This window comes from Hetaerina americana, unplaced genomic scaffold (genome assembly GCF_022747635.1).
Source record: "Hetaerina americana unplaced genomic scaffold, ioHetAmer1.1.p SCAF_11, whole genome shotgun sequence".
In the NCBI taxonomy this organism is placed as follows: Eukaryota; Metazoa; Arthropoda; class Insecta; order Odonata; family Calopterygidae; genus Hetaerina; species Hetaerina americana.
In genome coordinates this window covers 16,107,997-16,120,598 of record NW_027286181.1, presented here as the reverse complement: position 1 = coordinate 16,120,598, position 12,602 = coordinate 16,107,997, and the positions used below count along the sequence as shown (strand labels likewise).

At 35.3% G+C, this 12,602-nt stretch overlaps 1 protein-coding gene across 1 annotated transcript in view; it reads left to right on the top strand.

The window, feature by feature from the left end:
• The window catches only part of LOC139700943 (actin-binding protein IPP-like), a 41,618-nt gene that overhangs the window by 18,608 nt on the left and 10,408 nt on the right, over window positions 1–12,602 (top strand). Inside the window, exons 6-10 of the mRNA XM_071599444.1 lie at window positions 6,318–6,483; window positions 6,757–6,963; window positions 7,642–7,846; window positions 9,198–9,340; window position 9,926. Of these exons, the coding sequence (XP_071455545.1) occupies window positions 6,318–6,483; window positions 6,757–6,963; window positions 7,642–7,846; window positions 9,198–9,340; window position 9,926 (722 nt within the window). The remainder of the gene's footprint in view (window positions 1–6,317; window positions 6,484–6,756; window positions 6,964–7,641; window positions 7,847–9,197; window positions 9,341–9,925; window positions 9,927–12,602) is intronic.

Sequence of the window (12,602 nt, the reverse complement as noted above, 5' to 3'; positions counted from 1 at the left end):
TTAAGTGCACAACCTTTCTCATGTGCAATTTTTCTGTTGCCAACATGTGGGTGGATTTTTCAATATTTTTGATGATGCTGTAAACATAATTTGACAATCTTCTCTCAAAATGGCAGTTGTAGTGTTAATGTTTACTTTCATAAGAGCAGTGACTGTGGCTCTGGTGTCCACCTTCCTTTGAAACTTATATCCTCACCTCTTTAAGCATTTGAAACCATCATTCAGCTGTACTATAGGGAATAATAGACACACTGCAAGTATCCTGTACCATTACATTGGCCTTGGCTGAGACTTTATTCAGGCAAAAGCAAAATTTCAGTACAAGATCTTGCTAATCCTTTGGTTATTTCATAGTTTCTGTAGATAAACTGAACATTTTTCTACTTAAGATGGTTGCTGCTTATGCGATTGTTAAATTATCATGAAACTATTACCACAGTACATTACACATTAGGCTAAAAATCTAACCCAAATTAAAAATAAATGATTTAAATAAATGTATGAGCGCTCATAATTGAACATTCATCACATTAGTAACTAAGTGAAATTCTGGATCTTGAGGAATATGGGAAATATATTAGGCCATCTTCATCTCATGGTGGTATCCATAATATTTTCCTTTCAGTTGGAATTTCTTCAAAACAATGAATCCTTGGCGTTGGTCAACAATACAGTTGACTCTTGTCAGTATATTCCCCGGTAGCACTTTTTCCTTATTCTCACTTCCATTCCTTCAGGTCCCGGCCCCAGCTAATGTAAATAATTATGGTTAACACATAGGGGTTACCTCTTTTGTACATTCATCGAAAGAACACAGTTTAAAATTTGTCGTGTGTCTAAGCAGTTGACCCAGAGGCGAATTCAACAAAAAGCAGATGGTGAAAGATATTTCCTTTGACTCCATGGACTGTGGTCATAACCTACAAGTCTCTAGTCACTTTCCCTCCTCAAACCAAACCGTAGGCCACCTTAGCTATTTCTTTTAATTGAAAAAAATAGCATCTTGCATATTCACAACCCTAAACACGTTAGTGTAAATTTTGCCTCCAAAAAGATAAAATGCAACGATAAAAATTTACCCTGCCATGAATTGGACCTGATAAAAAATGGAGTCACCAATAGGCTCACAGTTGTAGCTAGACACAGTACCCACTTGGTCTTGGTAGACCCAGAGCAGTGCTTCGAGTGTGATAGTTTATGATTGCATAGCACTCTAGCTTCTGAAGGAATAATTAGAGTGTGAATGGCTATTTGTTTCATTCAGTTGTTTCAAAAAGAAAGCTACCAATCATTAATGCTGAAAAAGTTCTCTCATAAGATCAAAGATGCTGATCCCCTCTTCATTGCAGTGATGAGCAGAAATCAGTAACCATTTGAAAAAACCTCAGGCTTGTTGATGGAGAGGAAGAGGGAAGATGCGGTTGTGGTATAAGTACTCAACTCAGTGTGTCTACAACTGCAGTGTCATGCCAATACAATCCAAAGAAAGTGGATATTTCGATTTATGTTGAAATTTCATGACATGAAAGTGTTATTTAATGTCTCTGTCCACATTTAGGTTTTGTACTGTGGAGGTTTAATAGTTCAAAGATTTTTGCTGGAGGGAGATTTTTCACTATGCAAATTACAAGTTATGGAGGTCGGGACTGGGAAAAGAGCATTGTTCAAAGTTCTTCATTGCATGGAGGTTTGTAAGATATGTATGGAGGTAAGATGTGTTGCTGTAATCAATGATTTTTTTAGATTATTCTGTAAGACTGATATTGTTATGTAATAACCAGTACAGCATATTCCATTAAAGTTGCATCATCGGAAAATTCTTTAAAAAATAAAGAGGCTTTCTTTAAACATTTCATCGTATATCTAAGGAAAGTGTTTTTTCAATTCTTAGGTCTGTTTAGATTTTTAACCTTATTTTATATTTGGTCTAACCATCTTTCTATTGATGGTATTCTGTTGTTGTGTTTAAATTGATTTTTATTATTTATTTGTTATTATAATGTTATATTTTAGCTTAAATGTTATATAAAATGATATAATTTAACATATATGATGTTATTTTTTAAAACTTTACATACATACATTCATGTGTATGCATAATTTTATATTTTTTCAAGTATCTTATAGCTGTTGACGTGTCTTGCATTCCAATGTGTATTTATTTCTAGTCCCCCCAATCTGCTTTCTTGGGTTCTGTCTCCTGCATGGCATGGAAGGCAATGTCATTCCATTATTTCCTTGGTCTTCCTTTCTTCTTCCTGTCTTTAGGTTGCCTTCTCCATAATCTCAGTGTCAGCCATCCTTCAAGCATAAATGCCCTGACCAATTACTTTTTCTAACTAATTACATTTGTTATTTTATTTTCTATTTTCATTCTCATTCTGACTTCATTTTTTTCATTTATCCAATCTAGTAAGGCAGCGTCACCAGAATTCCATTTCAGCTGCTTCCAATTTTTTCCTGTTATTCTGCTTTTAACCAAGTTTCTGCTTCTTATGTTTATTTATTTGTTAAGTTGTAGTGGTTAAATATTAAGTGTGTAATAATAGGAAGGATGTTGTTGGAGAGTTTGACCCCTGCCCCGATGACCCAGGTCCAAATATACATGATGTTAGAATACATAAGCTTCACTCTACCTGTGCGGTTTTTTTGGGTTCCAGGTCTTCCTGGAAAACCTTGGGTGCTAGCACAGGGAAAGATACTGCCCCCCTAATAACCCTAATGGGTAAATTTCACTTACTCTACAGGGCTTAGTAAGATATGAGCTCTACACTCTCCTATGAAACCAAACTTTAGCATGTTTACTATATTTTGTGGTTGGTTGGTAAGTACTTGGGTCGTTCAACAATAATTCCTTATGAAAAATAAACCAATGAACTATTTTGGGTAGCTTTTTTGCACAATTTCCTCTTATCTCGTTACACTTTTCCCAAAATTCCTCCAATATTTTTAAGCCATGCATTAAGTAAGATTTTAGAAGGCCTCAAAATATGTATGTTTGTTGGTGATGACCTCCTCATTCAATGTGAATCATTTTCCACCAAGCCATTTTTTCAGATTAGAAATAAGAAAAAGCCACTGGGGGGCAAATTAGTGAATGCAATGGATCTTGTAATAATTTGAACTTCTGCAATTTTTGCCTTTAAAACTACCCAAGTGTGTACCCTTGCATTGTCTTGATGGAAGATGGGTATTTTTTGCCAAATGAGGACTTTTTTCTTGATTTCTGTGCTCAACTGATGCAATAACAACGCATGATTTTCTCCACTTATCATTTGTTCATTTGCAATTAGTTCATGTGGATGATTCCACTTGCATTCTAAAAGTTCATGGGCATCACCTTGTTGGCCGATTTCATCATCTATATCTTCTTTGGAGCTGGATTGCCTTAAGAAGCCTACTGTTCCTTCGTCTCTGGGGTGTAGAAGAATATCCATGTTTCATCCAGTTATGTGTCTATGCAGAAACTCTTCAGAATTGTGACTGATAAACACTGAGCCACTCTCGAAATTGACTACATGAATGTATTTATTCTCCAATGAGGACCAATGCTGTACCCATGTGGCCAAGATATTTTTCACACCCAAATTTTCTTGCAAAATTGAAAACACGCTACCTTTTGATATGCCTGTGGCTGCAACTATTTCATAAACTTAGATTCATCAATCACTCAAAACCACATCATAGATTTTGTCGTTAACACAACTTTCTGAATGATGTTCATCATTTGTGGCCATGTTTAAACTCTTTTACCCAATTGTAAACAGTCACAAACACAGGAACAGATGTGATCTCTGTGCTTTATTTCAGGGCTGTGATCTCTTTAGGTGCTAAGCTTTTTAAGTAAGTGTTTAATCATCACACGAAACTCAATTTTTTTATTTTTCTTGATAAACAAAAGTTTGTTGGTTCAATTGACTTTGAAAATGAAACAAGGTCATGGATATAGTTGAAACTTTGACAGCAGTCTAGCGAGAGATTAGGCTTACTAAAAGCAAAAGTTTTTTGATACTACAAGCGCCATATCTTGGATTTTTGAAGGAATTATTGAGTGACCCAAGAATTAATAATCAGAAAATAGTAAACATCTTTTTATCATTTGTTTTTTAGCCTAAATATATGATCATAAACATTGATAAAACCCCGTGATAATGACTTAATGGAAAAATAATATTTTTATTCAAGGGTCTACCGTACTGAGGACTAATGCCTCATCTGACATTCCCTGTAATTCCCATTACTGTATTTGATCAAACTATTTTTACTAGTCAAGGAAATGAAACAGATGTAGCAGTTTTTTTCTCTTAACCACCAATTAACCTTTTTTCACCATGCAATTAGTCATAGTCCTTCATGGTCAAGGATGATGAAAATATCAAAATGTCATCTTTTTTTTTAAATGATTCATTGGTGCTGCCTCATTTTTTACTTTGCTGAGAAAATCTTTGCTCTTAGGGTTACAAGAAAAAAATCGGTATCCCTCACTATCTTCTATTACCAATGTTAGTTCTTTTACACAAGCTATGTCATTCCAAGTAAATATGCTTCTTGTTCATTTAATTGAATCATGGGCATCTATTGTGTAAATGATCATTCTGTTTTAAGTAATAGTAGTGATAATTAAAATAAATGTTATTTCATGCTATCAATGCCCATAAATAAGTTATATCATAAACACCCTTCCTCCAAAACAATGATATTTATAAATATGTATTTGTATTTAAATTTCTCCTGGTCCATGGCTCAATCAATGCCTGAGCACTGATTATATTTATCAATAATCATTGGGGGGGATCAAAATACAAACCTGGGATCTCTTAAGATAGCAAGTCATATCTAAGTATTCTTTAAAAATTGAATGCAAATTTTGTAATTTTACGAAAAGAAATTTTTTCTTGAAAAATGATGAAATGATAATTAAAAATGCCTGGGAATGATGGATATTAAATATGTAATCACTGGCAACCCTAGCCTTATAATATCAGTTTATAGGATTTAATCCTATACCTAACCACCATCAAGTGAGCTCATATAGGGAATTCTCCGGAAGAATCAGGATACAGTGCAAAAACACTGTGTACCATGTTTGATAGCATATAAGATGCACCAGTATTCAAGATGCAATCTCGTTTCAGTTAGATACACACAAGGAAAAAGCTTTAAATGTCCTTGCAAAAGCCCAGGTCATGTGTGAGGGTAATATTTTTAAAACAAATTATTCCACTTGTTTAGAAGAGTTTTTCATGATCATTTTTTATGATCTTTTGTGATAAAATACAATCAAGTTCATTCAATATCTTGCCCTCTTTCGGCATCGCAGAATTTATGATGTTGATATGAGATGATATTCACATCAGATAATAGCAATAAACATAACAACAATCCCAATTAAAGCATTCTTTAATTTAATAATAAATATGATGCATGAGTAAATGTTATGATCTAAATATAGTGGAGTTGAAATAGGTAGTGTTGACCATCTGGGGTAAAAATAATATTGAGTATTGCACATAAACCCATGGAGTTTAAACCCTCTCATATAAAACCTGGATGCATGTATGGACCATAAATATGAAAAGAAAGGTGCATCTAATATGCTGTCAAATCTGGTATGTCACACAGGGAAAGACAACAATAAAATAAATAACTGGCAGCTGGAAACACGCTGTTACACTCATAATATAGATAATGATTGATAAATACCATACATGTTGTGAGTACACAAAGAAATGGCCAATATCCAGAATAACTGCATATTTATGGAAGATCTCCTGTATAGAAGGCCTTTAACAAAGCTTGGAAAATTGTTATGGAAATTGTCAAATGACTTCCTTTTCCAACTACTTTATAAGTATATTCCCCCATACATCCCACCCATCCTTCCAATATATTAATCTGGTATCCCCTATGATCTGCCTTAACAAAATTTTGAATCCGAGAATTTCCTGTCATTTGCTTGATTGACTTAAAACAAAATTTACGGCCATTATAATATCTTTACTTTACTTCCATCAAACTAATATAAAAATTTGGAATAGATAATTATGTATTTTCTCTGAATAGGATATTTTGATGTTAAGTTTATTGAAAAATTCTTTATTCAAGGAGAAAATAGTATGGCATCAAGTGAGAATATGATTTATCAAGGTTGGCAGTTAATAGTTAAAATAATTAAAAATAAAATAAAAATGAAATGTGGCTGAGTCATCTGGGAGCCAAAATTTCATTTACTGGGAGGAAGTTTATGATGAAAAGTTTCATTTGGTGGAGGTTTTCAGTGTTCACATCACTCAAGAGTGACATTATCTCATACATAGGTTTGCTGAAGCACACAATTGCACAGCCATGTCCAAGATGTCTGAATGCTTTGTGAAGCAGAACTTTGTGGAGGTTGTAAAGGGTGAGGAATTCTTGGATCTGCCTCTCAACATACTCACTTTCTTCCTTTCGTCAGAGGGACTTGAAGTGGACAGTGAGATGCAGGTAACAATTTGAAATCAAATCAAGATGTGACAACTGAATCCTCTGGTCCAATGAAAGCCCTGTCACGTATCATATTCCAAGTATGAGTGGTAACAAAAAAATTGATTGGTGAAATTTATGCCTATAGCAATTCTAATGTGTCCATTGACACGTTAGATGATTGAACGTCCAGTCCCACCAATGGTCCTCCAATGAATTCCATTAATTATATAGCTATTTTCATTAGCGTTTCAACACAAACCCCCATTGCACTTGACATTTTCTTTCTCCAAGGTGTTTGAAAGTGCTGTCCGATGGCTCTTCCATGATCCACCCAACCGGAGGGAGCATGTGTTTGAGGTCCTACGTCATGTTCGCCTTGGACTCTTGCATCCAGATCTAATGTCCCTAAGAGCTTCGTCGACACTTGGTGGGGACCCACCTCTGGGGGTCGCCCTGGCATCCATCCGAATGGAAGTCGAGGAGAGAGCCAGAAGACAGGTTAGTTACCTCCCTCATGTTTTACATGGCTGTCCCTATCAGTCATTTTCATTTTTTTGAGCTAATCTACCTATTGAAAATAAGTTTTTGCATGATCCCCAAAGACTTTTTTATCTTCTATATATCAGGAGAATTTCCTCTGTCTCTGCCGTACTGTATTTCTTTCTTCATTTTTCCTTAACTTCCTCTGCCTTCGTGTTCTCTGGCAACCCTCTCTTTGTCCGTGTACCCTGTTTACGTATAACCTTCTCTCCCTTTTATCTTGGCCTTCAACATCCCGACACCTTTAATTATTTCCTCCATTCACTGTCTCTTGTATTTTTATGACTTCTTCCAGGAACTTGCGCTCTTCACCCACCTTACTTAAAACCTTGCAATTTGTCTTTTTCTCTGTCTGTCTTAATTTCTCCATTCTCCGCTGCACCAGCATCTCAAAAGCCTCTAAATCTATGCTCATCCTCATAGACCAGATTTCAGTTACTGTGTGGAACATTTTATTTCCTGTTGCCTGGTCTGTGTAGTATTTTCTCCTTATGGGAAATATACTATGGTCCTTGGGAAAATGGAATGGTGTGGCACAGGGAACCAATATCAATTGGTGTTGCGAATGCAGACATGCATTCAATATCAATTGAAAAATGTAGCTACATTCTGTACTCTGTGCTCTTTCTTTTGAAGCATGTCACTGGGCATGAGGATGTGCCACGTTTGGGTGCCAAGAAGCGCATTGTTGTGCTTGGTGGGTGCCGAAGGGAGCCAGTGCCATCTCCATACCGATCTGCTGGACGGTCCTCGTATCAATCATCACCCAATCCAGGGGAAGTGCTCTGTGCTGCTGTCGAAGTCTTCGACGTGTTCCACAAAGAGTGGTATGGCCAAGGAAGTAAGTGATTATTCATCAGCATCAAGGAAGTTAAGTTCTAAGTGATTTTCAAAAATTGTGTTGTAGTTTTTGTCATTTTTTTCTCCATTAACTTTGCCCTCCTTCATGTATTAATTTATAAAGGACATTGTGTGTTTGGAAATAGTTTTGTCTTTTTCTTTGAATTATGAACTTAAAATGTAACATTCTTTTCAAAATCATGTAGACTCAAGGTTTCGAGTCCTAACATCTGAAAAATAGCTCATCATTTTTCATTTCCTTAAAGTGTTTTATTGTATGTTAGGTCGTACATTTTTCAATGAGTTTTGGTAGAATTGTTTGTGGCAGTGTTTTTATGTATATATTATGCTCCAACCATGTATCAGACTTCATGTTAATAATGATAACTTTATTGTTCTATATGTCAAATATATGGCATAGAACATAGTCTGTAGAATAAGGAAAAGTAATAGGATAGTATGGTTTAATTTTAGAAGCAGTTAGAGTAGACTAATTTTTTATGTTCATTGGCAATTCATTGTAAATAGGTGAGACTGCATGATGTGGGTATTTCTTAGAGATAGTGAGTGGTTGATTTTTCAGGTGCACAATATCCCTTCCACAGGCCAAATGATAATAAATGGTGGCGTTTACGATAAAAAACATAGATTCTTTTTTACAAGGAAAGATTAGTGAAGGATCCATGGCAGTTAAGCACAGTTCCTTAAATAGTGGCTTTCCTGAAGTCCCGATGCGAGCATTCACCATTGCTTTTAACCTTTTTGCCTGGAAATAGCCTTCAATGCTGCACTAGAATTCCCATAGAAGGCAACTCCATAGGCCAGGGAGGATTGAATTTTGTCTTTGTATATCAATATCAAAGTCTCACATGAGGTAGTTAGGGCAAGTTTCCTAATCATGTATGTCCCAGGTGCCAGTTAATCTATTATTTCATCTACATGAGAATAACAGTGGAGATCAACCCAAAAATTTTGTGGAACTGGACCAGTCAATAGATCTTTGTGAATCTGTTTTAAGAAGAGGACATAATAGGGATTGATTTTATTATGATTTTTAGTCAGTAGATATTGGAGGTGCGGATTTAAAAAAATAGAATAAATATACATTTCAATTATTGAATTAGTAATAAATTATTTCACGAACTAATTATCATTTGATATGCATGGGTTTGTACGATACTTAGGTGTTAAAAGGCATAGCAATTGACATAAATGTCACTTGCAGCCGGATAGTGATTAAAAAAAAAGCTTAATGCCTCTTTAAGTGCCATTAAAATTGGGTTAAAGATACAAATTTTGTGTCTCATTACAGTAGTATCACCTCTGTAAATGCCTGTCTGTCTCATTTTCAGATTCACCAAATACACAGTCTGCCGAAGCAGATACTCGCGGTCCACCCCCACTTCTTCACCCTCGCATTCTCCCCGGTGTGGCAGCCATGGGGGGCATCATTTATGTTGTTGGTGGAGAGCTTGAGAGCCAAATTTTGGCAAATGTGGAGGCACTGGATGCTAGGGCGTGCTTCCTGAGCAAAAGTCAGTCTATCACTGTAGCAATTATTTTCTCCTTGGATCTCCATTCTGTGTTCTATTCTATTCTGGGAAAGAATGGAGACAGTATGCTGAGATTATCAATTTCATTTCCGTTGTGGGAGAAACTTGGGAGTCTGATCCACTCCTTAGAACTTGCACATTGTTTGCCAATGGATTTGAATTACCTGAATTTTATAACCTTAAATAACGAAAATTGATGGTACTTTGGGTACTACCACAGTTGCAATCTTATAATTTTATGTTCAATGCTTAAAAATTATAAAAAATTTTGTTCCAGTTCTATGAGAAGATCTAGTCTTAAGGAGGTCATATTTTCCCTTTCAGCTTTACGGGCCAAGGAGGTTGAGGACGAAGGGGGAAGTGTGAGGGAAGGAGCAAAGTTGGCAGATGCAAGTGAGGCAGCGGATGCAATGGGTGCAGAAGATGATGAAAATGAGGATGATGGCGAGGACGGGGGCGAGAAGGGGAAGAGGCGGGGTGGGGAGGGGGGCGATGAAGGGGAAGGGGGCAGTGGGAATGGAGGCGAGGGTGAGCCGGGGAGGCCTGGGAAGAGGAGGAGTGAGGAGGTGGACACGAACCTCAGATGCGGGAACAAGAGAGGTGGGTGGATAGAGACGTCTCTGTGGGGAAGGAGTTTTGGGAACCACTTAAAAGTTGTCAGTTGATAACCTTTTCATTTATTTATTGCATTTAATGTTCTCTCAGCAAAAAACTTAGGGGGAAAACAGTATCATATATTGGATACCAATGATTAAAATGTACTCAGAGATATATATCCCAATTGTAAAGGAAATTGATCTAATTGTGTACAAAATTGTTTTTCCCCAATTGAAACAAATGAATTTGATTGCAATATTTATTAAAATTGGCCACAATCTGTTTCATATTGAGTTTGCACAATGGTTTTTTTTACATAGCTCAAATTAAATACATTGTTATTCTAATGGTGGTAGTAGTAACTAAGAAATCAATTTTACTCGCATGGTATTCTTCACTGGTATTGATTACACCATACATACAAAATCCTTTTTAGTGCCTCTGTTCTCTAAGCAATGAATGTGTAAACAATTTTCTCCTGTGGCCGTAAATAATAGTTATTCCACAATCGATGTTTTGCTTCACTTATGTCAAAGCCACATTATCTCTTTTTAATATTAATTGTAGTTATTCCATACCTTGATATACTCATACTGATTTAAAAATCATCCTTCTTTACAAGTATATCTAGTTATCATGTTCCTTTGGTGTTATCTTGTATCCTAAGGTGTTGAAATGATGAGTTAATCGAGTACTGATAAAAATGCTTGCCTAAATTAGTTTTTAAAATTAGAGTATATTTCATTCATAATTTCTGCGCTGTTAATATTCTCAGCTTAATTAAATTTTCCTTTGATAGAACTTGATCAATATAAGTATCAATCATGCAACAGAACAGTGCAAGTTATCATCTGAAATGCGTGAACTAATTATGTAAATCTTGACTATTTTTTTTAATGAATATTTTTTGTCATCACTTTCTTGCAAGTGGAGAGTAATTAACAGTGTAAATTTCAGTCACACCTTTGTCCATAGTATGGTCAAACTACTTAAGAATTTCCAACTGTTAAATTCATTTTCCTTCTCAGAACTAATGCTGTCAATATTTAAAATCATTAAATGCCAAGGTTGAATTTTCAGATGTGTAAATTTGTGCAATCTAGATATGGTTGTATCTTATTGTTAATAATTTGTTACAATACATCCTATAATATGTCAAGGAGTACACAGAAATGATAAAATTCCTCATATATCTTCATGTGGAATTTGCTGTTTCGTTACTATGCAAGGTTGTTAAGGCACCAGAAGTAATCATAATTTTATTACTGCCTAATTAATTGAGCATTCTGAAAATTTTAAAATAACTTACTCTGAAAAGTAATTTTTGAAGTAAACCATTATATGGATTTCTGATTTTGGAAAATGAAATGCAAGTGAAGTTCTCTTGGCTGGAAGAGAATAATGATCTTTGTCTATGAAACACTTATAATAGACCTTTTCTAGGTCTACAAACTTGGCTCCTCAATGTGTTTTGCTGCAGCATTTTTCCTGCATCCCCTGCACCTTCAGCATGCTTCCTGTTTTTTAAAGTATTTCACAAGGTAGCCTAAAGTTTAGGACGATTTCAATCATGTTTTTATCTCATTTTTTCATCCTCTTGAATCATTTTCATTTTTTCATGGAGAGAAATGACTCCCTAATGTTATATTTTTACCAATCGCTCATCCATGTTGATCAGAAATAGGAATGAGGCCTAGATCTTCCTTTTGGTCATGCCTAAATGATCATATGACAATGTGGCAATTGAGCCACAAATAACTCATTCTTGCTCACTATTCAAATTAGTTTTGGGTGTATTTTTTTATTATTGCTGCACAATTCAATCATTTGAAGCATTACAAAAAATGTGGAGCATTTGACCTCGATCTTTTGTTTATTTCATCTATTCCTCTTGTGGTGGTTGAAATTCAGCTTCGAACATGGCATTGAAATTTCAGTTAAATCTATGGAAAATTTATTATGGTGCAACGTGTGTATTTAAATTGAAAAATTGGTTTCACTTTCAGAGGAAAGCAAAACAGAAGTATCCTTCACTGTTGATTGATTGTCTGGAGTCAACTGTGCTTTGTTCAAATCACTTGTTGGCCTATGTAACCATGGCAGATATGAATTTTTCAAACCATGAAAAAGAGTAAATTAGCAATGCATTTCTTGCTCAAACCTGTAATTTGACCATATAGTTGCCCTGATAATGACACATTAATTTGAGGCAGTACAGGAGTCATCCTACAAACACAGCATGTTATTTTATATGTTGTATCAAATGTGTCAATATTTGGTGGCTCCAGTTTTATGGTATTATACTAATGGTTGGATGGTATTTTACTAATTAGTGATTACTGATGTCAATGAAGGACATTAATGGTGTCTAAGGCAATCAATTGTGTTAACATATTGTCTGCCATGTCTATGCTTCAAATTAACTCTTGTATCAAATGGCATCTTCGATTCAGACAAGATCTCACCAATCAAGGTCATTGTTGCAATAGCATTCAGGCATATTATAAGGTTGATAAGAAGTGTGTTTATCCCTGAATTTATTATCATGGCATTGATTAATCTTTCTCTATGGCAAGTCACTTATTGTATATACTACCTTGATCAAAA